At 41.1% G+C, this 26,957-nt stretch overlaps 1 protein-coding gene across 1 annotated transcript; it reads right to left on the bottom strand.

Annotated features, from left to right (window-relative positions):
* Positions 1-9,976: 9,976 nt before the first annotated feature.
* On the bottom strand, positions 9,977-22,464 carry LOC135542264 (monocarboxylate transporter 1-like). The gene is made up of 5 exons (XM_064969100.1): positions 22,175-22,464; positions 17,695-17,963; positions 12,567-12,710; positions 10,850-11,635; positions 9,977-10,698 (listed from the first exon to the last, which is right to left on the bottom strand). Exons 2-5 carry the CDS (start codon positions 17,909-17,911, stop codon positions 10,439-10,441), a joined length of 1,407 nt encoding a protein of 468 aa, XP_064825172.1. The 5' UTR covers positions 17,912-17,963; positions 22,175-22,464; the 3' UTR covers positions 9,977-10,438.
* Between the last annotated feature and the right edge of the window lie 4,493 nt (positions 22,465-26,957).

Below are 26,957 nucleotides of genomic sequence, written 5' to 3'. Positions count from 1 at the left end.
GAAATTCTTGAAAGCCCCCTTTGACTGTTTAAGGTGTTCACATCAGATGAGTTATTGATCTCTTTTCATATACCTGTGTACAGTGCCCAGTGTTATGTTCACAACAATACAATATAAGTGCATTGATGATTACATATTTCAAGTATTCATACCTGTCAGCATTTCATGGCAGTCAGTTTCTGCTTGAAGACGTAGACTCTCAAAGGCAGCATTCATCTTCTATAACAATGACATAATGTAACTGACTCCAAGCATTGTTTATTCATGAAGTTAACAAATAAATCATTATTTGAATTACAAACAAGTGATGGGCTTCCTCTCTTTCAAAGTCAAAGAAGAGAACATATGCTGGTTTGAGGACAAAGTAGACCACAAAAATGTCATTTCGCATTCAGGTACTGGCATGTACACTTAGCCTGAGTAGGCTGCATGTTTTACTCACATGGATGGATTTTCCCTTCTGATCTTTTAAACATATCCTTCAGTATATTACATGAGTTCCTTGTTGCATTGATTCTGTTCGAGAAATAAACATTACAGATGATATAATCTGGTCACTGTATCATGTTATAATCAAATACTGATCTGATGCTGTAATATTATGCTGAGGCTTTCTTGTCCAAACTGAAACATAAAGGAAAGGAAAAATAGGATAACAATAATAGTACCGCTTTTTATTTTTAAAGGACTATACCCAATGGTCACACACTGGTTGAATCAACATTGTTCCCACGTCATTTCAATGACATTATGTTGAACTAATGTGGAATAGATGTTGAATTAATTGAATTGCCCAGTAGGATTTTACTCTGTCGTTTCAATATAGGCCTATACCTGAACATTTACTGGTACATACCTGCAATTACTAAATGGCGTTGCGTTGAGAATTAATTGTTTTCTTGCAGCTTCCTATCTTTTTGCAAAGCCTCTGAATCCACTTTGACTTTCCAACATTTTACATTCTGGACTTTGAATACAGCTGACTGGATTTGCAATTGGTCAAGGACAAATATTCAGAAATAACATTCAGAACTCAGCATAATCTATGTATAATCACATTTATTTAAAACTAATGCTCCTGACAATTGAGATACATTGAAGTGAGGCTCATTTGATCACACTTGACTAATAGTGGCTTGCGGGTCAGTTGAAAAATCTATTGTGGCATGCCAATGTTCATGTGGTTTACAGAAGCAAATGTTTGGAACATGTTAATGGATTTCTAAAGAACCATAGGCCATTACACCCCTCTTTTGATTGATACTCATTGGGGTAATAACAACAGGTGAACATAAAGGGTAACTTAAGGAAATCAAAGGCAAGGCAAAACAAACATCTGCCTAGGCTCTCTATAGCAGTTTTATTCCCCCATTTCCCATCCCAATATCACCAGATCCATGTCATATCACATACTATTACGTTTTTTATCTGTGTTCACACCAAACTAAGTTTACTCATGTCTTCAATTTTCATTGGTGGCACAACTTTCATCTCGAATACATCTTTGGAGGGGAGAGAAAATATATGAAGAAAGAATTCTACCTCGAGATGCACATGCAACTACTTTGCACTAAACTGTAGAGGCCGGTTTGGCCTAACGTTAAACCTATTTCCTTAACTAAAAAGCACCTCCAATGGAGTGTCTGGGTCTGATAAACCAGCCCTAAATGTTTAAAGGTTTTTGCCCTAGCACTACACAGCTGATTCAAATAATCAATCAAAGCTTAAAGTTGAGTTGGTTATTTTAATAAAAATAATTCAAAATAAAGTTAAATGTATTTGTCACATACGGCAAAGACAATAGGTGTAGACCTTACGTTGAAATGCTTACATACGAGTCCTTAATAAGGATCCGCCACTTTTTTTAAATGTTCGCCTAAAATGTCATACCAAAATCTAACTGCCTGTAAGCTCAGGCCCTGAAGCAAGGATATGCATAGTCTTGGTACCATTTGAAAGGAAACACTTTGACGTTTGTGGAAATGTGAAAGGAATGTAGGAGAATATAACACAGTTGATCTGGTAAAAGATAATACAAAGAAAACCAATCGTTCTTTTGTATTTTCCTTGTACCATTATCTTTGAAATGAAAGAGAAAGACCATCATATATTATTCCAGCCCAGGAGTAATTTAGATGGCAGCAGTGGATGTGCAAAGTTTTAGACTGATCCAATGAACCATTGAATATCTGTTCAAATGTTGTATCAAGACTGCCCAAATGTGCAAATAATTTGTTTTTTAATAACTTTTCATGTACAAAATTGTGCACTCTCCTCAAACAATATCATGGTATTCTTTCACTGTAATAGTTACCGTAAATTGTACAGTGCAGTTAGATTAACAAGAATTTAAGACTTCTACCAATATCAGATATGTCTATGTCTTGGGAAATGTTCTTGTTTCTTACAACTTAATGCTAACCACATTAGCCTATGTTAGCTCAATCGTCCCGTGGACGGGACCCCGATCTTCACCGACAATGCAGAGCTTTAAAATAGTAAGTAAGAAAAATGTGCTAAATAAACTAAAGGAGAAATTGTAACACAATAAAATAACAATAACAAGGGGTACCGGTACTGAGCCAATGTGCAGGGGTATGGGTTCGTTGAGGTAATTGAAGAAATACATGTATGTACATGTAGGTAGGGGTAAAGTAACTAGGCATAGACAATAAACAGAGAATAGCAGCAGCAGCTTATGTGAAGAGTGTGAAAGTGTGTTTGTGTGTGTGTGTAGTCAATATGCATGTGTGTCTGTGTGAGTATGTGTGTGTGTGCGTGTGTATGTGTTGGAGTGTCAGTCTAGTATGTGTGAGTGTGTGGTTAGACTCCAGTGAGTGTACATCGATCTTGTGCAAGAGTTAGTGCAAAACATAAGAATAAAATAAGGGGTTCAGTGCAAATAGTCCGGTTAGCTATTTGATTGACTGTTCAGCAGTCTTATAGCTTGGGGGTAGACGCTGCTAAGGAGCTTTTGGTCCCAGTCTTGACTCTCCGGTACCGCTTGCCATGCGATACAGGAGAGAACAGTCTATGACTTGGGTGGCTGGAGTCTTTGACAATTTTTAGGGCCTTCCTCTGACCGCCTGGCATAGAGGTTCTTGATGGCAGGGAGCTGGATGGATGCTGAGAAGTTGCCATACCAAGTGTTGATAAAACCAGTCATGTTTGATAAAACCAGTCATTCTCTCGATGGTGCAACTGTAGATCTTTTTGAGGATCAGGGCCAACATTTTTCAACCTCCTGAGATTGAATAGGTGTTGTTGTGCCCTCTTCACGACTGTCTTCGTGTGTTTGGACAATGATAGGCCCTTAGTGATGTGGACACCAAGGAAATTGAAGCTCTCAACCTGCTCCACTATAGCTCGGTTGATCTGAATAGAGGCGTGCACGGCACTCCTTTTCCTGTAGCCCACGATCAGCTCCTTTATCTTGCTCACATTGTTGGCCTGGCATCACACTGCCGGATCTCTGACCTCCTCTCTGTAGAATTTCTCATCATCGTTGGTGATCAGCAGACCACTGTCGTGTCGTCGGCAAACTTAATGATGGTGTTGGCGTTGTGCATGGCCATGCAATCGTGGGTGAACAGTGAGCACAGGAGGGGACTAAGCACGCACCTTTGAGGGGCCCTTGTGTTATGGGTCATGTGGCAGATATGTTGTTGCCTACGCTCACCACCTAGGGGCATTCTTTCAGGATAACCAGGATCCAGTTGCAGAGGGAGGTGTTCAGTCTCAGGGACATTAGCTTCATGATGAGCTTAGAGGGCACTATGATGTTGAACGCTGAGCTGTAGTCAGTGAACAGCATTCTCACATAGGTGTGTGTTCCCTTTGTCCAGGTGGGAAAGGGCAGTGTGGAGTGCAATAGAGATTGCGTCATCTGTGGATCTTTTGGGGAGGTATGCAAATTAGAGTCAGTCTAAGGTTTCTGGGAGGATGGTGTTAATGTGTGCCATGACCAGCCTTTCAAAGCATTTCATGGCTACAGATGTGAGTGCTATGCGACAACCATAATTCACACAGGTTACCTTGGCGATCTTGGGCACAGGGATTATGGTAGTCTGCTTGAAACACAGTTGTCTGGAACAGCTGGTGCTCTTATGCATGCTTCAGTGTTGCTTGCTTCGAAGCGAGAATAGAAGGCATTTATCTCATCTGGTCAGCTTGCTTCACTGAGCATCTCACAACTAGGTTTCCCTTTGCAATCCATGATAGTTTGCAAGCCCTGCCACATCTGACAAGCATCAGAGCCAGTGTAATAGGATTCGATCTTAGTCCTGTATTGACGTTCTGCCTGTTTGATGGTTTGTTGGAGGTTGTAGTGGGATTTATAATAAGAATCCAGCTACTGAAAGCTTCAGCCTTTAGCTCCATGCGGATGTTGCCTGTAAACCATAATTTCTGGTTGGGATATGTACTGGTCACTGTGGGGACGACGTTGTCGATGCATTTATTAATTAAGCTGGTGATTAATGTGTTATACTCCTCATTGCCATTGGATGAATAAGAGGAACATATCCAGTATGGGGAACATACAATAAGGGGAACATCCAGTATGTACTAGCGAAACAGTCCTGTGGCTTAGCATCTGTTTCAGTGCATCACTGATACTTCCTGTTTGAGTTTTTGCTTTTAAGCAGGAATCATGAGTTGTGGTCAGATCAGGTCAGTTGTGGTCAGATTTTCCAAATGTAGGGCGAGGGAGAGCTTTGTACAGTACATGTTTCCGGTAAAGGTGATCCACAATTTTTTCCCTCTTGTTGCATGTGCTGGTAGAAATGAGGTAAAATGGATTTCAGTTTTCCTGAAATAAAGTTGGCCGGGGTGCTGCCTCTGGATGAACATTTTGGATGGATGAACATTTTCCGAACATTTTCCAGTTTGCTTAGGGCCTTATATAGCTCGTTCAGTGCGATCTTAGTTTGTGTTGGTAAATAGACAGCTAAGAAGAATATGGATTAAAACTCTCTTGGTAAATAATGTGATCTACAATCAATAGGTACTCTAACTCAGGCGAGCAAAACCTAGATACCTCCTTAATATTAGAGATTGCGCACCAGCTGTTGTTCACTAAGAGACACACACCACCTTCCCAGATCTTACTGGAAGCTGCTTTTCTGTCTTGCCGATATCCTGAAAACCCAGCTAACTGTATATTATCCATGTCCTTGTTCTGCCACGACTCTGTGAAACATAGGATATTACAGTGTTGAATGTCCCGTTTATAGGATAGTCTCGAACGGAGCTCATCCAGTTTGTTCTCCAGTGATTGTATGTTCGCCAATAAAACGGAAGGTAAAGGCGGACTATCTTTTCGCTGACACAGTCTCGCCAGGCATCCGAGTAGTGGAGTTCTAGGGCAAAAACCAAAATGTGCACACAGGGTGACAGCAAATTGGTAACGTTCTTTGACAACAACACATAATTGACAGAGTTAGTATATTAGCAAGCAAGGGCCTTTGGCTATAGCCATTTTATTTCTCCAGAAAACATTAGTACACAAACTGAAATTTTGGTACAGTACGTTAGTGTCACGCCCTTACCATAGAAAACCTTTTTATTCTCTATTTTGGTTAGGTCGGGGTGTGACTAGGGTGGGTGATCTAGTGCATTTATTTCTATGTTGGCCTGGTTTGGTTCCCAATCGGAGGCTGCTGTTTATCGTTGTCTCTGATTGGGGATCATATTTAGGCAGCCATTTCCCCACAGTGTTTTGTGGGATCATGTTTCTGTGTAGTTGCCTGTGAGCACTGCTTGAGCTGCACGTATCGTTTATTCTTTATTGTTGTTTTTTTTGTTCGGTTCTCTTATAATAAAAGGATGTCGAACCGATTCCGCGCTGCGCTTTGGTCTGAGTATGATTACAACAACGATCGTGACAGTTAGTTAGCTAATAATGTCTGCTAGGCTGGGGTTGGAGACACACTTACAAAAACTAATATTTTGCAATAAAATATTTAGATAATTAGCTAAATAATTAACATAGTAAAATATTATGTTAGCTAGTAGCTAGCTCCCTACCTGGAGGTGAAGACAGACAGACAACGTTTAAAAAAAATTGAAATTCAATGGCTGAGTTGAGAGCTCAACAGGCAGACAGGACTGATATTTTTTTCCAATATGTGAGCAGAATGCAATGATTTCTTCACTTTAAAAACGACAAATGACTTCTAAACGTTATTCCATCCTAAACTAAATTGTAACATTTCTAAGATATTGATGCATTATTTCCGTGCAGTTCTTGCTTATCTGCTGTGCTGTTAGCTAAAAGCTTTAAATATAACAATTAAGCTACATTCAGCTGGAAACATTGTAGCTGCAGGGGCAGAACCTTATTTTTGTATTTAGCATGTGTGGAATGTAAACTACATGGCTGAAAGTATGTGGACACCTGCTCTTCGAACATCTCATTAAAAAAATGGGCATTAATATGGAGTTGGTCCCCCCTTTACTGTTATAATAGCCTCCACTCTTCTGGGATGGCTTTCCGCTAGATGTTGGAACATTGATACAGGGACTTGCTTCCATTCAGCCAGAAGCACTGATGTTGGGCGACTAGGCCTGGCTCGCAGTCGGCGTTCCAATTCCAATTCAAGTTCTTCCACGCCGATCTCGACAAACCATTTCTGTATGGACCTCGCTTTGTACACGGGGGTATTGTCATGCTGAAACAGGAAATATCCTTCCCCAAACTGTTGCCACAAAGTTAGTAGCACAGAATTGTCTGGGATGTCATTGTATGCTGTAGCATTACGATTTCCCTTCACAGGAACTAAGGGGTCTATCCCAAACAATGAAACATAACCCCAGACCATTGTTCCTCCTCCACCAAACTTTACAGTTGGCACTATGCATTGGGGCAGGTAGCATGGCATCCGCATGGCAACCGCTAAACCCATATTTGTCCATCGGACTGCCAGATCGTGAAGCATGATTCGTCACTCAGAGAATGCGTTTCCACTGCTCCAGAGTCCAATGGCGGCGAGCTTTACACCACTCCAGCTGACTCTTGGCACTGCGCATGGTGATCTTAGACTTGTGTGCGGCTGCTCAGCCATGGGAACCAATTTCCTGAACCTCCCGACAACAGGTATTGTGCGGACATTGCTTCCAGAGGCAGTTTGGAACTCGGTAGAGAGTGTTGCAACCAATGTCCCATTCAGTGAGCTTGTATGTATATCACTTCACGGCTGAGCCGTTGTTGCTCCTAGACATTTCCTCTTCACAATAACAGCACTGTTGACCGGGGCAGCTCTAGCAGGGCAGAAATTTGACGAACTGACTTGTTGGAAAGGTGGCATCCTATGATGGTGCCATGTTGAAAGTTACTGAGCACTTCAGTATGGTACATTCTATTGTCTGTGGAGATTTCATGGCTGTGTGCTCGATTTTATAAAACTGTTAGCAACGGGCGTGGCTGATATAACAGAATCCACTAATTTGAAGGGTCCACATATTAACGGAGAAATTGAAAGTTACATCATACCATAGTTAAATATTTATTTTCTTAATTTATGGTTAGGCATTATACTAATTGATGGAAACATTGTAGCCTATGTTAGCCAATTCATTCAAATAATCCGATAGCTGTGTATGGGGATACTTTATTTTATAATTAGGCGGCAATAAATAAATACAGACCTGATCCAGACAAAATGACAGCTTGTGTTCAGTTATTGGATTTTCTTTCTCCTGAATACATTTATTTAATTATATCATAATATCTCTCCTTGATATATGAACACAATATCCCGTATCGGGTTTTTTTTTTGTGGGAAAAAAACAACAACATAAAAGTGTTACAAAACCATTCACATCAGGGTCATCATCCATGTATGAAACGCATGACTGAAAGTGTGTCTTTGTGTAATTATGTCAAAATGCCTCCTTCCAAGTTCCTTGAGCATTTGAAAATGAGGATGACGACTAAAACGTATTGTTTGTTCCCTCATGGATCAGGGTACCGTCACAGGACAACAAATAATCCATTTCAATTTTCATTGGATCAAAATTGATTGACACGTCTTTGATCTCAGGTTTTTTAAATGACTTGAAAAATAAGTCAAAATCTAGCAGTATGTGATATGCTATGTCATTTTGCAATATAACGTGCAATTTCTTCCAGGATAAGGAGAAACCTTCAGGACTTAAGAACCAATTAATGCTGCTCTGCATAGACATGATTGCTTGACGGTAATTGAGGGGCGGGAAGTCCTGTACAAACACAAACTTACTTCCTTGACAACTTCCTTCACACCAGCTCTGCTCAGCAGCTCTGCACTGCTCCACGAAGCTCAAAATGTATGAATGCCCGGACTTCTGCAGAGTCTGTATCACTGTAAAGGCCAATGCAGACTGCAGATTGACCATGTAGCGCCTTTAACTGTCATTAATGTAACAGTAAATACTGACACCTAGTGGAAAGAAATAGATAATGGGTTTAGACGAATGTATTGAATTGAATTGTAAATAAACCCTGGATTGAGGATGCTATGTATTGGCCGTTGTGAGGCTTTGAAGCCACAGGTCAGCCATATTGTCACTCCCCAGTAGGAGCAGTCCTCCATACGATTCAATGGAATTATACAGTGTTTCAAGGATGAAATTACATATATTTAGGTATTGCTTTGCATAGCTTACAAATATCATTTCAAAGTATGCATTAAGGAGGAAAAATGAATGTAGACATTAATACATGCATTTCTATAGCTTCCAAAATATTTTTTACAACGGTGGGTGAGTGCCAAGATGGAGGCAAGGTGGCTTCAACACAGCACCCTCTATCAGTCATCTCTTGAACATACACTATATATACAAAGTATGTCAACACACCTTTAAATTTGTGAATTCGGCTATTTCAGCCACACCGTTGCTGACAGCTGTAAAAAATCGAGCACACAGCTATGCAATCTCTGTAGACAAACATTGGCAGTAGAATGGCCATAAAAATAATCTCTCCTCGGTTGCAACACTCACTACTGAGTTCCAAACTGCCTCGAAGTAGCGTCAGCACAGGAACTGTTCGTCAAGGGAGCTTCATGAAATAGGTTTCCATGGCTGAGCAGCCGTACACAAGATCACCATGTGCAATGCCAAGTGTCGGCTGGAGTGGTGTAAAGCTCACTGCCATTTGACTCTGGAGCAGTGGAAACGCGCTCTCTGGAGTGATGATTCACACTTCACCATCTGGCACTCTGACTGACAAATCTGGGTTTGGAGGATGCCAGGAGAACGGTACCTGCCCCAATGCATCGTGCCAACTGTAAATTTCGATGGTGGAGGAATAATGGTCTGGGGCTGTTTTTCATGGTTCGGGCTCGGTCCCCTAGTTACAGTGAAGGGAAATCTTAACGCTTTAGCATACAATGACATTCTAGATGATTCTGTGCTTCTAACTTTGTGGCAACAGTTTGGGAAGGCCCTTTCCTGTTTCAGCATGACAATACCCCAGTGCACAAAGCGAGGTTCATACAGAAAAGATTTTTTCGAGATCGGCGTGGAAGAACTTGACTGTCCTGCACAGAGCCCTGACCTCAACCGCATCGAACACCTTTGGGATGAATTGGAACGCTCAACTGCAAGTCAGGCCCAGTCGCCCAACAGCAGTGTCCGATCTCACTAATGCTCTTGTGATTGAATGGAAGCACGTCCCCACAGCAATGTTCCAACATCTAGTGCAAAGCCTTTCCATAATAGTGCAGGCTGTTATGGCAGCAAAGGGGGGAACCAAATTCATATTAATGCCTGTGATTTTGGAATGAGATGTCCACATACTTTTGGACATAAATTGTAGAAATAATTTGTTAAGGCAGGAAATAATTGTTGTTAAGTTGTATTGAATAAAATTGGGAATACATATCACATCAAGAGACGACCCCTGACTATTCATGTAACACACTAACAGTGTTACTTTAATAACAGGTTTCTAGAAATGTTTTCAGAGAGAAAGAAACATGACATGACAGTGTGAACAAAATGTTACAGTGATTTATTAAAGGTTCTAAAAGTTATAGCAGTTCCATTTTTTCACAGAATAATAAATTGCAGTTATATAAAGTGCATTTATGAAATTCCAAACACAGTATAAACAAATGACCTGTATCTAATAATATTCAAAAATATATCACAACACTTATGCAGAAAATGGACCATCTGGAGTCCAGATTGATAACATAGAGTATATTTTTGCAGGGCGGCAGTACATGTCAGTAGAGATTGCATGCCTATATCATACACAAGTGTATCTTGCTCCAGTCATATTATACTAATAATACATTATTCAATGACAGAAGTGGAAATGGGGCTGAGAATTATCTTTACATGAAATCTGCTAGATGGCAAGGACTTGAACTGAATGAATTTTATGTCTACATTATCTTAATTGACTGTATTGCGATGACATCAAATTCACACATTCACATGGTAATGAGAGTTAGACTGTGTCTTCCGCAGTTTTTGCCTCATCAAATGCTCTCAACCTGTCATTGCTGGCTTCTTTGGCAGCATTGTCCTTGTTGGACTCTTCTTCTTTTTCCTCCAGATTAGCCTTCCTTTCCTCCTCCTTTTTCTCTTTGTGCAACAACCGGTAGTTGATACCCATCCCCACGAACAGGAACACACTGGCAATAATAAGGATCACCCCACAGCTCTGGTAGGTGTATTGGTAGTCGTTGTAAATGTCTTTGAATTTACCTGTGGAAAAACAAAAGATTCATTCTAAATTGTATCATAAGTTAATAGTCTTTACTTTTCATAAAAATTAACCAGTTAGATGATTGTGTCTTTATATAGAAAGAATGTGCTTAACTAAACTACAAATACATGTACATGTGCACATACTCACCTAGCAAAGGGGGTCCTAACAAGACAGGCCCACACTCCACGATGGTGACCAGTCCCACTGCACTGGAGAAGCGCTGCGTTCCCACCAGGTCCATGAGCGTCTCAAACAGCACCGCACTCAGCCAGCCGAAGGCAAAGCCAAAGAAGATGGCGTAGATAACAAAGCCTGTGTAGTCCACGGAGATGGGGGCCAGGATGTGGCACACGCCATTCAATAGCACAGAGCAGGCAAAGAAGTACTGCACCCTGGGTCGTATCCACTTGGTATTGGCCACAATGCCCATGGAGGGCCGGGCCACCATGTCCACAAAGGCCAGAACAGACAGCAGGAAGGCTGCCTTCTCTTTGGGGATGTCCCTGCTCTTGGCGAAGTTACTAAGGAACACCAGTGGGGAGAAGAGACCAAAGAACATGATGACGTTACCCATGAGGTAGAGCACGAAGCCCCGGTGTTTGAACAACGAGAGGTCAATAAAAGTGTTGCACTTCTGCCCACATGTCATACTCTCTTTGGCAACATCTTCACTTTTCAAGGAAGACTGTGGTTTGGTTTCGATGGGTCTCATGAGAGAGCCAGCCACGCAACAGTTGAACAGCAGGCCTCCCAGGATCAGGAAGCTGCCCCTCCAGCCAAACTGGTCAAATAACCAACTGTTGAGAGGGGCCAGGGTGGACAGGAACACCGGGCTGCCTGCCATGGCGATTCCATTGGCGATGGGCCGCTTATGGTAGAAGTACTTCCCAATCATAGTAAGGGCTGGGTTCAGATTGAATGCCAGTCCCAAGCCTGTTGAAATACATTTATAACAGTTCAAAAAATATTTATGTTTAGTGATTTCCCATTGGTTTTAGTCTAGACACAGGATACTAGAGTGGTGATAGAGTTCCTAAAGAGTTCCCTAGAGGGCGATAAAGGTCCTTAACAAAAAAAACAACAAATTGTGATCATAAATGAAAGAGGCCTACCTCTGACAAAGGTTGAAACAGTACTCATACTTAAGTAAAAGTAAAGATAACTTAACCTCGGATCTGACCCTTTTTTCAATTTTCGCCTAAAATGACATACCCAAATCTAACTGCCTGTAGCTCAGGACATGCATATTCTTGATACCATTTGAAAGAAAACACATTGAAGTTTGTGGAAATGTGAAATTAATGTAGGAGAATATAACACATTAGACCGATCCTGTAGAGGTTAGAAAATTACTCAAGTAAAAGTCACCCAGCAAAACACAACTTGAGTAAACGACTCAAATATCTGGTTTTAAATGTACTTAAGTACGGTGGTGAAAAAAGTACTCAATTGTCATAAAAGTAAAACGTAAAAGGAAATGCTTATACATCAAGTTCCTTATGTTACGCAAACTAGAAAGCACCATTCTTTCTTTCTTTTTTTCTTTCTTTTATTTACGGACAGCCAGTGTATCACACTCCAACACTCAGACATAAAAAAGTATTTATGTTTACTGAGTCTGCCAGATCAGAAGCAGTAGGGATGACAACGTGTTATATTGATAATTGTGTGAATTGGACCATATTATTGTCCTGCCGGAGCAAGTATTTTTCGGTGTGAGGAAAAATGTATGGGAGTAAAAAGTACATATTGTATTTGGGAATGTAGTTGTCAAAAAATATAAATAGTAAAGTACAGATACCCCACAAATCTACCTAAGTTGTACTTCAAAGTATTTTTGACTTAGTTACTTTAGATCACTGACCTCCGACCACTCCCACACAGAAGTACAGTCCTTCCACTGAGTTACAGAAGGAGGCAGATATCAGTCCACACCCAGACAGTAATCCTCCACACATCATGACTGGACGACTCCCATACTTATTAACCAGGATACTGCTGATAGGACCTGAGACAAACACACACACACACACGTCACAAATGACAAATGCATTACCAAACAGTCAAGATGGTTCACGGGTTGGGAAAAGTCACATTAGGCAACTATGCCCAAGCAAAACTGACTATACCATTATGACTATTGAAATCAAATGTTGATGACCTTTATAGGATGGCATTCCTTTCTCTCTAATATTATTTATTCACGTGGCTTTAAATATGTTTATAGAGAAGATTCCTTTCTTTATTCAAAACGTGATAACGGGAAAGTGTATAATAAGAAAAGCCAGATAACTTGAGAGAGATGTTATATTTGACCACTAGAGTTCCCCAAATCCACAGTTCTGAGAAACACCGGCGCAGCCAGAGAATCAACACAACTTGTGCAATGATTTCTCTCACTGCAGCACTGCAGCAATTTCTCTGGTCTAGCAACTGTTCGCAATGCAATCTCACACAAAACAAGACAATCACAATGAAATTGTGAGGTGTCGCTGCGGCTTGTGTGCTCCTAACGTAGGTGCTGAGAATGACAAAAGAAGATGTCTCCAAAGAGCCCTTCAGAACAAGGCTACTGTAAAATCCTGCTTCATTCTGCTCTGTGGGTGATTGTGTGTGTGCAGGATGATGTGTGTGTGTGTGTGTAAGAGAGATGTTTTGTATAGGTAAAAAAAAAGTTGAAAGTACTTGAACACAGGATACAATTAGGACTGAAACCATAAAGTACATTGCATTTTATGTCCACTGTCTTCAAGCAGCATACTTAGCACAACATAAAAACAGCAGAGTAGGCTACACTTAATGTGTCCACATGCTTCCCAGACCAAACAGTTTGTGCATACATTAAGACGACATTTGGTGACGTTTTCGTTCGTTTTGGACTTTGGTAGGGGTTTTGTTGGCTGTTTGGGAACACAACATTTTTTCTCAAGGCCAGTCGAAGTTCGGGAGTCTACACCCCTTCGTCGGTGACTGGTCAACGTTAGGGATTCTTCAATGAAGTCTTTGTTGTCATTCAACGAGAAAATACTGCATTTTTTATGAAAAATACTGCATCAAACATCATGTTAGTCATTTAGCAGACGCTCTTATCCAGAGCGACTTACAGTAGTACTAATGAGTGCATACATTTATCATACTTTTTCGTACTGTTCCCAAGTGGGAATCAAACCAACAACCCTGATGTTGCAAGAGCTATGCTCTACCTACATCTTAATTAGAAGTACAATTGCGCAACTAAGGTCTCCTTGGCAAAAAACGTAAAAATGTGTGACAGATTTCTTGAATTATCTTCAATTAATTGTGACTATTTTGAGGACTGGCTATCGCGTCTCAAAATGGACAAACAGTCTTCATTTTTTTCAAGCAAAGGTCTTTTAAGGGGATTATGCAAGCACACTTTTCGATTCTCCTAGCCGACATCAGCTAGCCACCAGCCGCACTGAAGCACGGTGACTCCTTCAGGCAGACTCATTCCCTATGGGTATCCTACCATAAGTCCCATGTAATAGTAAATACTATCCCTTCATTTTGAAAGATGGGAACAATACATTGAACGGGAAATGACTTTGTCCCACCCATTGTCCCACCCATTGCCCCACCCATTGTACCACCCATTGTACCACCCATTGTACCACCCATTGTACCACCGATGTCTGAATATACAGTTCATTGTCTATTGATGTGACTTGATAAACATACTCCACATTTTTTTAATCAATGATGGCCTCAGGTTCACCCCACAGTCTACTACTACAGTACATGCCCTATTATCTTCCCTACTGGAAACATTGGAGGCTGCTCACAATATCATAATTTTGTTATCGTCTTAGACTGCAACATATTCATTCCATTAAGGTGTGGCTGAATCTGAGGTTTTGGCCACACCAATTCAAGGTAACTACGGATTATAAACTGAGCCTAACCACAGCTCGCTCACTACACTATTTGAACATATGCCTACTCTCTGTCTGCATGCCCACCCTCTGTCTGGCTTACAACAACAGGGCCTAAATGGGAGCGAAGATCGACGTGGAAGATGCTTCAGCCTCCCTGCCAAATCTCGGCACCACTGAAGGAACCTAAATAGAATGTGACGGTTTTTATTTAGAGGTTGTCCAGACTCATTTGCCAGCTCGGAACACGACAAAGGCTTCTTAGATTCTAATGCAGGCAAGGCTAAACTCCAACAAAGAGCCTGTCCCCGCCCTTTTCAAAGATGAGCTGGTGAGGGGGGGGAGTAGTCTGAGGAGGTAGCCTATGACCAAACCTGACCATGTCAGACATTATGAGAAGGATAGGTAAGAAATTCAAGAGGGGACAAGAGGACTATGTCCCATTATTCAGTAAATGTATTAATTTTCCATAACAATCTTTTTTTTCATAGCATTCATGGATGACACACAAATACTATTCAATCAATTGTTATGGCGACTTACAGTTAAATAAGGCAAGCAACACAAGCCATTTTCTGTTGTGCAAGAACGCCTACCTATCAAAAATGTTACATGTATGGATTGCCACTGAGGTGCTGCTTGGTCTTTGGGAGTCTAGGCAGGTTACTGTTAAGTACTTCAAGACCACTGTAAAAAAAAAAGGTTTTTCTAAAGACAATTGATTCAATGACTCATTGAACTACAATCTAGAAGAACACATATTGTGTGCCGTGTACCGTTGGACATCACCCCCACTTTAAGGCTTGCCAGGACTGGGTCGTAGATGTCATTAGGGTCTGAGTTTGACAGGGCCTGTGTATTCTGGTCCTGTACAGGGGTTAGAGGTAAGCCCACACAGTAATGTGTTCCTCATCATGCACAGGCAGTGATGTGTCCAGAACCTAGCTAACGGGCAACCTACTCAGAGCTCAGAGAGGGAGAACTGGAATCTACTGGGAACCATCTGAGACAATCTTACTGCATGAACCCGGTGACCTGGCTTCCACCCATGCAGCTCCTGAAAGTGTGGCTGAGCTAGGTGTTATCTTTTGAAGGAATGTACTGCTGAACAATAAATAGCAGTGATTCACTGATCTGGTGGGGGCCAGCCACGGCAGCTTTGTAGTAGGTTAATGACTGCTTATCTGTCTGAGTGGACTATACTTACACACATGATGCCGGTCGCTTATATACTAAATTAGGATTATGGTTCCGAAATCATTCAATCATTCATAAAGTGCTGCTATTACTGAAGCTTGACCTACTATACTGTGTATGTAGTTTGTACTACTACACGTGAAACATACCGGCACCAATCCTCTCATGAGTTCAGTGTTTTGGTAATTACTCGTACAGTTGTTTATCTTACACGTTATTCTAAACAGGCACTACTACTAAGCCGACTGAAAACGCTGACAATTTGTGCAGTTAATGTTTAGTAACTTTTATGAGACAACATCACGCCAGTTTATCTCCCCTCCTGGAGAAAAAACAGACAATGCCGACAACGCTTTGTTATCTGACGCCAGACCTCGTCTTGAGGGACAAGGAGCATGAGAAGGAGAGTCCCTCTGATTGCTGTTCTGTGTGTGTGTGTTGAATGCCATGCAGATGAAAAGAGGCGTATCACCGGTTCACGGGGCAGACCTGTTTAACATCACCCAGCATTTGATTCACCTCAGTCCCCGCTGGTACAGGAAGCCAGACCAACCGACACACTCACAGTGGTCTGCCTGACTTTCATGTTGGCCATTTCATCTCCTCAGCCTCAGATGTCACCTGGGACAACAATGACATGATCAGAGCATTACCAAGCACACTGGAAAGAGAGGAACCACATCCACAGAGAATCAGGAGACAGCTACCGTTGCACTGTTAAAGACGATGCTTCTGAAGAGTAAAAGCATTCCCATTTCGTTTGATTTCAAAGACAGTGGTTTGATTCAGGCCTCGCCGTCTCGTTTTGGACAATACACTTCATCTTGATGTGATGCCCAGTGACCTCATGCCACATAGTCAATGGGTGGGAAACTATGGGAGCTCTGTGTGACTGAAGAAAAGAAGGTGCATGAACGGTCTACTGAGCAAAAGGTAGAGTGTATTTTTCAATCGCATTCGCACTGAAAGGTATACAGAGAATACAGAGGCCTAACATAGGCTTCGAGATTACATTCATGTTACAAGGAGCAGTCAGAGCATGAAGGACGATGGTAGACATTTTCTAAGTTGTTGTCGTATCTATCTTTCACATTTTTTTTGCATCAAATTAAATATCTAAAAGAAAGCCAAGTTGAAGTTTCCAAAGTCTCAAACGTCATCTTGAGAGCTTGTAGTAGGATATGGTGCGACACGATTTGGGACACATGCTTAAATGAGCTACAGTAGCGAAAAGGTGTCAGTAGCACTTAAAAATGATCATCGCCATTCCCTTCATGGGATGACCAAGCTTTAGTAGGGGTGTTCAGCAGCTGTTATTACTGATGACAATATCAATGTAGCTAATGTGCTCTTAGGCAGCGGTTACACGCTGCCAACAACAGGCCTGGGTTGAAGTAGCGTTTGTTTTCTATAACATATTTTAGCTCTGCTTGATTGAGTTACGCCTGGCGCAATGGAACCAATTAAATGGTCGCTTTGTCCATTCCCTGCCAAGGCTCAATCAAAAGCTCAATGTATTGGAAAGAAAGCAAATACCCTTTGAACCCAGGTCTGTTACACAATGCTCCACGACTCACTCTGGCTGTGCATCTTACAGCTCACTTCTGCCACGCACTCATCACACTAGCTCTTCCTACTGGGAAATTAACACATTCCGTTTGCAATTCTAATATGTTCCATGGCATGTAAAATGTGTAATGTATTTAGGAACAAAAAAAAGATGCACCCCATTCTTGCTTTTCAGGCATTTGTGAAAGCAAAGATGGCTGGAGTACACATTTAACATGTTAGAATTTAATTTGTGTGAAAAAAACGTTATTGTGTTATTACTGTATATCCAAAACGTTTTTAATTAACATGTACATTTCTGGGAGTGGTGTACTATTCCATCCTCCAGCTCACCTCCAGCGTACATGACTGCCAGCATGATGGAGGAGATCCAGGACACCTGGCTGCTGGAGCAGTCGAAGATGACCTCGATCTCTTTGAAAAAGACAGTGATGGACTTGGGAAAGGCAAAGGAGAAGCCGATGGAGATGAAGGCTCCCACCACCACCGCCCAGCCCCAGCCCCCCTCTGGAGGGGTGTACCCCTGGGGTCCTCCAGTGGCAGGCGGCATGGCTGCTGCTCACCAAGGTCCTCTGCACTGGACCCTACACAGCAATGGGCACCTGTTGGAGAAAGATGAATACAGTTTTCAGAAACATGTCATTGTTTAAACAAAGCTAGAACTGTATGTTTTATTATTTATTTTTTTATGAATCAAACTATGTTAAACAATTTTTCACGAAGGGAACATGAACATTAATCACAAAAGTAAACATGTATGTTCAAGGAAGACTTGTTCTTTACTGTTAAGGTCAGATCAATTCAAATATAACTTAATTTGTCACATGCTTAGGAAAGAACAGGTACAGACTAACAGTGAAATGCTTACTTACGGGCCCTTCTCAGCAATGCAGAGAGAAAGAAAATAGAGAAATAATAGAAAAGTTCATTAAACACGTGGCAAATGTTTTTGTTTTATTGCCGTGCTGATGACATCTATATCGGTCCACTAATTCAGGACTAGTAAAGGCACAGTCCAATACTTTTGTGATTAAAAAAAAAAACGAAACGTATTTGAGCGTTTACCAGCATTTGTAACGTGAGTCTGATAATTATCTGTACAAAACAGTTAATCTGATAATAGTTGTGGAATATAAAAAATTCTTGCTTGGTCTAACTGAAATGGTCTATTCATTTATTTTCCATAGATGCTTTTATTCAGAGCAACTCACCATAGTGAGTGCTTACATTCTCATACTTTTTTTGTACTGGTCCCCCATGGGAATTGAACCCACAACCATAGCATTGCAAGCAGAATGCTCTACCAAGTGAGCCACATCCTCCCCTCACAGCATTACAAACCACTTGATGTCTCAATTACTGTATTGTGTTTTTCTTCATGGTTATGAAAAGTCTACAGGTACAAACCTAGATGACCAATCTGTATACAATACAGTAGTGCACATTTACATTAATTGGCTTGTAAGGATGGTAAACTAATACTGCACAAAAAGTGGTTGTTGCCCGTAACCTTGCACCTTTTTGATGTACATGTTTGAGGACCGGGACTTGTTCCTTCTGGATTCCATTAGAATGACAATCACAGAGAAATGGACAGGGTTTTGTTCCATCTGGATTCCATTAGAATGACAATCACAGAGAAATGGACAGGGTTTTGTTCTATCTGGATCCATTAGAATGACAATCACAGAGAATGGGACAGGGCAACAACTCTTACAATTACAACTATTGAATCCTGAAAGATACTGTTCTTAATTATACAACTACCCTTTTTTAATACTAGTAAAGGCCCAGTGCACTACTTTTGGGAACAATTTTTCCTGCAGCATCGTCAGCACCCCTACTTCCCGCGGCTATGTTTGGTAGATATCACAGGTGTGTCATGGTCATTTGCTTCAGTGAATCAATGTTATTGCAACAATAACTAAATATCAAACGGCGAGAGGGGTAAGGCACGCATGAAAATGTCCTGTTAACATCAATGGCTTGATCATTTAAATGTTGACTTAAACGGGCAATCAGCAGTCGCTTATTAACGCATAAACGCTTCATGAGCTTAGTTAAACTCTCATACCCCATCAGAGCCAGAAATATAAGCTTGTTTTACTTCAACGTTTGTCAACAAAGTCAATCTAAATGAACAAGCTCCACTGCCTGTTTGTTTACATTTTGGTAAGAAGCCTCAAAACATTGTTAAAACTATCATTTTGAAATCATGGATGGTCAGTCCTTGTATCCATAGTTCCGTCTATGAATTTGATAGAGGTGACATTTCTCCAGCCCCACCCCTCGGCTTCTTACCAAAACAGGGTTTGGGGAGTACGCTTTGTTATTGGTTTACCTGCAGGTTGCCAACTTTCGATAGCTTCAACTTTAGGCCATTTGCATGATTATTTCTTACCAGTGTATGAAACGCCATAACTTCATCCTCTGGGATTTCACAAGTAAATGGATGAATTTGATTTGCCAAAAAGACGCATCCTAAAAAGCCCAGTATTGACTGTGTGGGTGGCATTTCTGGAGCTGCTTTTTACACCTCCTGTAATTCCAGCCGTCCATTAAAGTCCCACGACTCCTCACTTCTGAGCTGCTGAATACAGGCCCATCTCCAGAGTCACATGGCTTATTGTATTGTTTACACTGGGGAGCCCATCCGCAGTGCAAATGGATCAAACCGTGAACATGTGTTATATTTAGCTTCCTCCAAAGCCAAGGCTTTCATAAAGAGGGTGATGATTTAGAGCTTCTGCATGTTCGGCGGAGAGGACTCTTGATCTAAACAAAGTGGCGGCCCTTTGTGGTGGTGAAAACAACATGGGATTAGCAATTTGGTGTACGGTGCAGCGGTGCCTACGGCATGGACTGTATCTTTCCAGAGTTTTGAGAAACTGTGACGCCAAGCTGAGAGTTGAGCTGGGGGAGGGGGGGGGGTAGGATTGCACTGATTGAATGCTAAATTCTGGAGGAGAGTGGGGCGTTTTTTGTTTTGTTTTTCAAAAGCCCATTACTTCCTCCTAACACTGTCCAGACAGAGCATTGATGCAAAGGTAATATAACGAGTCAATGACCGACAGTGGGATTTATGTATGGCAGCCTCTGAGTGTCTCGTTTGAACACAAACATTTTTTTCAGGGTGGGACTACGTCTTATACAGAAACCCGTTAATGTCGGCTACGACATATTGCATGTTGGACAGTGTAACAGGAATTTCCAGGTAAACAAAAAGGAGAGCAGCCGTTGATAATATCAATCAAAGAACTGTCTGTTTATTTTTTTTTATTTTTTTTTACAATTTGCAGAGTGAGAATTTAACCTAGATATAGGGAAGGTTAAGGTTGTACAACTGAATGCGTTCAACTGAAAAGGCTGCCATTGGAGTCTCTTAAAGTCATTCACAGTGCCATGCTGGTTTACAACGTTCCTTTGTTAGTGGCTGTAGAGAGAGAAAGGAAATATAAGATGGTGTTTCCCTATTAACTTCAACTAAACCAGGCCATGCAGTTATATTGCACAGACATTTAAGTCAGGAAACAGGAGTTTGTAAATATCCAAAGTGCACTTATCAGGAGTGGACTGCAATGTTTAATAGGTGTGAGAATGCAATGTACGGGGTGTCCTCTTACAGCCGTCACTTCCTGCCCTGGGATCAAAGGTCAGCAAAAAAGACATGTCTCTATCTGAAAATAGTCTTTACACTTTCAACAGGCAGTCTCTCAATCCTTACATGTTTGTGCTAGATCACAGGGCACACACGCCGTGTACATTTTGTACATTCTGTGCATGGGGTCAGGGAGTTCGTTGAGTCCCACACAAACAACACTGTGTAATAATATTCTGTTTAAATTCATGAATGGAGGAGAAAATCAGGACAAAGACAATAACGCATATTAACGATTTATGAACCCATCAAGGTTATGAATAATGAAATAAACAAGGGCGGCAATTTCCTCCACTCAAGACGACTGAAAACTTTGCGGACTCTTGAGTTGAAAACTCAATTTGATCCTGCTTTCTAGGTTTACCATGTGCAGACAGCATGCATGGAGGATGAAATATGAGTCAGGGGAACAGGGGGAATGGAGAATGGCCCCCTCATTGGCTTAAGTTCTGTAATAAGCAGCCAAAGTGGGAGGCCTGACAGTGCCACTTGAGATGGAATATGCTGCTTCAAACGTGCCAGCGGCACATGTGCTCGGCGCTACAGGGTATTAGCTGTGCCACAACAAGTTCTATGTCTTATCTTACAAAGGTTCAATCCCTAGCAGACATCTTGTCACTTCAGAGAGGCGCACAAGCCCGGGGATCAGAAGCCCCAGGACTTTAAGCGAACATGGCCCCCCAAATGGATGTGTGACTAACAGAAACTAATGTGGATCAGGTCAGGACAAAAGTTGGGTTGTTGGACCAATATTAGGTTATTTCAGTATGCTCTTCTAAAGCCTACGATACAAGCAGTGGGATTTAGGTTGAAGGCTTGGTCGGAATGAGTTGGTGAGTTCAGGTCCTGGCCTATGGTTTTGTAGTAGGCGATCCCAATTGATTTCCATTGCAGCCATGCCTCAAACATCCTCCTCAATACTATAACGACATCAAAGTGACCCATCGTGATCATGACCATCTGTCAATGCTTTTCAGGGCATAAACAATGAAAGAAATTGCCATGTTTTTTTTCCGCACCCGTCACTCACATAACAACCTGACATACTGTATGTGTCACATCAAACGTATAAGTGAGATGCCTCTTTCTTTTCCCATGTCGACAAATCGACATCTCAGAGCTAATGCAGATGGATGTATATGGGTTGCGTCTTACCTTGCCAGCAGATCTTTCTAAATCCAGATGAGCTCTGCAGGCTGAGATGGGGAGCTCTCACCGAGGCACTTCAGCGCAGGACAAACTGCATACTATACTATATCCTAAGTGGATCTGTGGAAGAAGCAGAGACCTCTGCAGAAGTCTGGTCCAGAAAGTCTGAGAGACAGTCCCAAACTATAATTAATACTTCAGAGTCAGCATAAGGGCTAGTCTGTGAAGTGGAAGGGAAGTGGACAAAAGTTTGGTTCATTCAGTGGCCAGATCAAACAGCTGGGCCGGCCAAGGCACTAGAGTGCGAACTGGTGAGGTCAGTCCAGCCAACCTCTTATTGGTTGTTTGAAGATTAGAGCCGTGCCCCTGAAATGTTTTCCCCTCCTCCTTGTCATGTGTCTCCACTCCTGCCCACACCAACTGCAGTACTGACCCTACAGGAGACATCTAACAGTGGGATACACACTAAAGTCTGGGCTTAAAAATCAAATCAAATGTATTGGTAACATACACATATTTAAACAGATGTTATTGCAGTTGTGGCAAAATGCTTGTGTTCCTAGCTCCAACAGTGCAGCAGTTTCTAACAATTCACAAAAATACACACAAATCTAAAAGTAAAATAATGGAATTAAGAAATGTATAAATATTAGGGTGATCAATGTCGGATAGGCATGAACTAAATACAGTAGAATAGAATATATCTGTACATACACCTTAGCCAAATACATTTTAACTCAGTTTTTCACAATTTCTGACATTTAATCCTAGTAAAAATTCCCTGTCTTAGGTCAGTTAGGATGACCACTTTATTTTAAGAATGTGAAATGTCAGAATAATAACTGAGAGAATGATTAATTTCAGCTTTTATTTCTTTCATCACGTTCCCAGTGGGTCAGAAGTTTACATACACTCAATTCGTATTTGGTAGCGTTGCCTTTAAATGATTTTACTTGGGTCAAACGTTTTGGGTAGCCTTCCACAAGGTTCCCACAACAAGTTGGGTGAATGTTGGCCCATTCCTCCTGATTGAGCTGGTGTATGTAGCCTAATGGGGTGGCAGGGTAGCCTAGTGGTTAGAGCATTGGACAAGCAACCGGAAGGTTACAAGTTCAAACCCCCGAGCTGACAAGATACAAATCTGTCATTCTCACCCTGAACAAGGCAGTTAACCCACTGTTCCTAGGCTGTCATTGAAAATAAAAATCTTTCTTAACTGACTTGCCTAGTTAAATAAAGGTTAAAAAAACTGAGTCAGGTTTGTAGGCCTCCTTGCTCACACACACTTTTTCAGTTCTGCCCACATATTTTCTATAGGATTGAGGTCAGGGCTTTGTGATGGCCACTCCACTACCTTTACTTTGTTGTCCTTAAGCCATTTTGCCACAACTTTGGAAGTATGCTTGGGGTCATTGTCAATTTGGAAGACCCAAGCTTTAACTTCCTGACTGATGTCTTGAGATGTTGCTTCAACATATCCATGTAAATGTCCTCCCTCATGATGCCACCTATTTTGTGAAGTGCACCTGTCCCTCCTTCAGCAAAGCACCCCCACAAAATGTGCTTCATGGTTGGGATGTTTCCACCAAACATAACAATGGTAATTATGGCCAAACAGTTCTATTTTTGTTTCATCAGACAAGAGGACATTTCTCCAATCTTTGTCCCCATGTGCAGTTGCAAACCATAGTTTGACCTTTTATTGTGGTTTCGGAGCAGTGGCTTCTTCCTTGCTGAGCGGCCTTTCAGGTTATGTCGACATAGGACAAGTTTTACTGTGGCTACAGATACTTTTGTGCCTGTTTCCTCCAGCATCTTCACAAGGTCCTGGCTGATTTATTTTAAATTTCACATGATGTTAAGCAAAGAGGCACTGAGTTTGAAGGTAGGCCTTGAAATTCATCCGCAGGTACACCTCCAATTGACTCAAATGATGTCAATTAACCTATCAGAAGCTTCTAAAGCTCAATATATCCACATAATTTTCCTCCATCATGATGCCATCTATTTTGTGAAGTTCACCAGTCCCTCCTGCAGCAAAGCACCCCCACAACATGATGCTGCCACCCTTGTGCTTCATGGTTGGGATGGCGTTCTTCTGCTTGCAAGCGTCCCCCTTTGTCCTCCAAACATAATGATGGTCATTATGGCCAAACATTTGTATTTTTGTTTCATCAGACCAGAGGACATTTCTCCCAAAAAATACGATCTTTGTCCCCATGTGCAGTTGCAAACCGTAGTCTGACTTTTTTTATGGCAGTTTATATATATATATATAAATAAACCGTCATAAAAAAAGTCTATATATATATATGAGTATATATATGAGTATATATATATATATGAGTATATATATACTTATATATATATATTTTTTTTTATGGCGGTTTATTTATATATATATATATATATTACTCAGCAAAAAAATAATCACCTCTCACTGTCAACTGCATTTAGCAAACTTAACCTCTTGATGCTATGGGGGTGCTATTTCATTTTTGGATGAAAAACGTTCCCGTTTTAAACAAGATATTTTGTCACAAAAAGATGCTCGACTATGCATATAATTGATAGCTTTCGAAAGAAAACACTCTGACGTGTCCAGAACTACCAAGATATTTTCTGTGCGTGCCCTAGAACGTGAGCTTCAGGCAAAACCAAGATGAGACGGCATCCAGGAAATGAGCAGGATTTTTGAGGCTCTGTTTTCCATTGTCTCCTTATATGGCTGTGAATGCGAGAGGAGTGAGTCAACCCTTTCTGTCGTTTCCCCAAGGTGTCTGCAGCATTGTGACGTATTTGTAGGCAGATCATTGGAAGATTGACCATAAGAGACCACATTTACCAGGTGTCCGCCCGGTGTCCTGCGCCGAAATTGGTGCGCAAAAGTCAGCTGCCAGTATTTTTCCATGGGATTCAGAGAGGAAAGCAAGCTTCCACGAACGATATATCAATGAAGAGATATGTGAAAAAACACCTTGAGGATTGATTCCAAACAACGTTTGCCATGTTTCGGTCGATATTATGTAGTTAATTCAGCCAGATGCAATGTAGAAAACAGAACGATTTCTCCTACACACAGACGCTTTCAGGAAAAACTGCGCATTTGGTATGTAACTGAGAGTCTCCTCATTGAAAACATCCGAAGCTCTTCAAAGGTAAATGATTTTATTTATTTGGTTATCTGGTTTTTGTGAAAATGTTGCGTGCTAAATGCTACTCAAAATGCTATGCTAGCTTTGCATACTCTTACACAAATTAGTCAATTTCTATGGTTCAAAAGCATATTTTGAAAATCTGAGATGACAGTGTTGTTAAGAAAAGGCTAAGCTTGAGAGCAGACGCATTATTTTCATTTTATTTGCGATTTTCAGAAATCGTTAACGTTGCGTTATGCTAATGAGCCTGAGGCTTTAGTCACGATCCCGGATCCGGGATGGGGAGTTCCAAGAAATTAACCTGTGTAAATATTTGTATGAACATAGAAAGATTCAACAACTGAGACATAAACTGACATAACAAGAGACATAAACAAGTTCCACAGACATTTGACTAACAGAAATGGAATAATGTGTCCCTGAAAAAATGCGGGGTCTCTTTAGTGTCCTAAGTTTTCATAACTGTGACCTTAATTGCCTACCGCCTGTAAGCTGTTAGTGTCTTAATGACCGTTCCACAGGAGCATGTTCATTAATTGTTTATGGTTCATTGAAGCATGTGAAACAGTGTTTAAACCCTTTACAATGAAGATCTGTGAAGTTATTTGGATTTTTACGAATTACCTTTGGAATACAGGGTCCTGAAAAAGGGACGTTTCTTTTTATGCTGAGTTTATATATATATATATATATATATATATATATATATATTTATATTGTATTATACAGGGCATATTTGGAAAAGAGGCCGAGGCCTATATATGTCTTCCCTGTTAAATTGAAGGTTAAATAAAAATAAATATATAGGATATCGAGAGTCAGAGCAGTCAGACAACTTTCTCCCTCACAAGCAACTTGTTTTGCTCACTTCTGGCCTCATAGAACATAATGTCAGAAATCATTCTGATCACTTCAGAGATTAGCTGTAGGCGAGGCCTTAGTCCAACTCCCTCAGGTGTTATTTTGTTTTCTATGCTCAGGGCCTGGGAAAGGAAACATCTCCGAGCACTGCAGGAGGTTAAACAAACACAGAGCACTACTGTATTGTAATCAGCACTGATTGCTTGTAGGAAACCACCAAGTGACATCATAGCACTGACTGCTATTGAACAGCAACCTTTAGTCCTAAGTTAATTTCATTGTCCCTCCCCTCATTAGAATCTAATGAGGACTTCCGAGGCATTTCATAGGGAGGATGGAGGATGTGACTCTGTCTGCTCCACCTTCTACACAACAGTTGCACAACTACCAGCCAGGTTATCAGCTATATGACCTGTTCACAAAAAAATATGTCCTCCTATACATTTCAGTGAACAGTAGTTTTGCATATCATGGCTTTGGGGCAATTCTTTCTACTAAGTAATTCAGGCAATACCGGATTGCATAATTAATCCTTCCCATAATCTTTTTCTTCACTTCCAGTCAGGGCCATTTCTTCCTATCTGCTCTGCTCTCTTTTTGAAAATAAATATTTTACCATTGCCAATGTGGTATAATAGATTAAACCACCACATCATCACAGGGTGCTCTCCTCTTGCTCGCTCTCTGAGAATATACATTGTTTCAGGCTGTTATCATGCATGCAGCACCTGTTGTACATGCAGTGTGGATCACAATGAGCCATGCCTTGT

The sequence above is a fragment of the Oncorhynchus masou genome, chromosome 6, assembly GCF_036934945.1.
Source record: "Oncorhynchus masou masou isolate Uvic2021 chromosome 6, UVic_Omas_1.1, whole genome shotgun sequence".
Lineage (NCBI taxonomy): Eukaryota > Metazoa > Chordata > Actinopteri > Salmoniformes > Salmonidae > Oncorhynchus > Oncorhynchus masou.
This window is presented reverse-complemented; position numbering and strand designations above follow the sequence as displayed.

Coding starts and splice junctions, on each gene's coding strand:
- LOC135542264 (XM_064969100.1), bottom strand. CDS start 17,911: ATGCCGCCTGCCACTGGAGGACCCCAGGGGTACACCCCTCCAGAGGGG. Junction 12,711..17,694: donor GGCAGTCATGTACGCTGGAG/GTGAGCTGGAGG, acceptor TGTTTGTCTCAG/GTCCTATCAGCAGTATCCTG. Junction 10,699..10,849: donor GTTAGGACCCCCTTTGCTAG/GTGAGTATGTGC, acceptor GTTTTTCCACAG/GTAAATTCAAAGACATTTAC.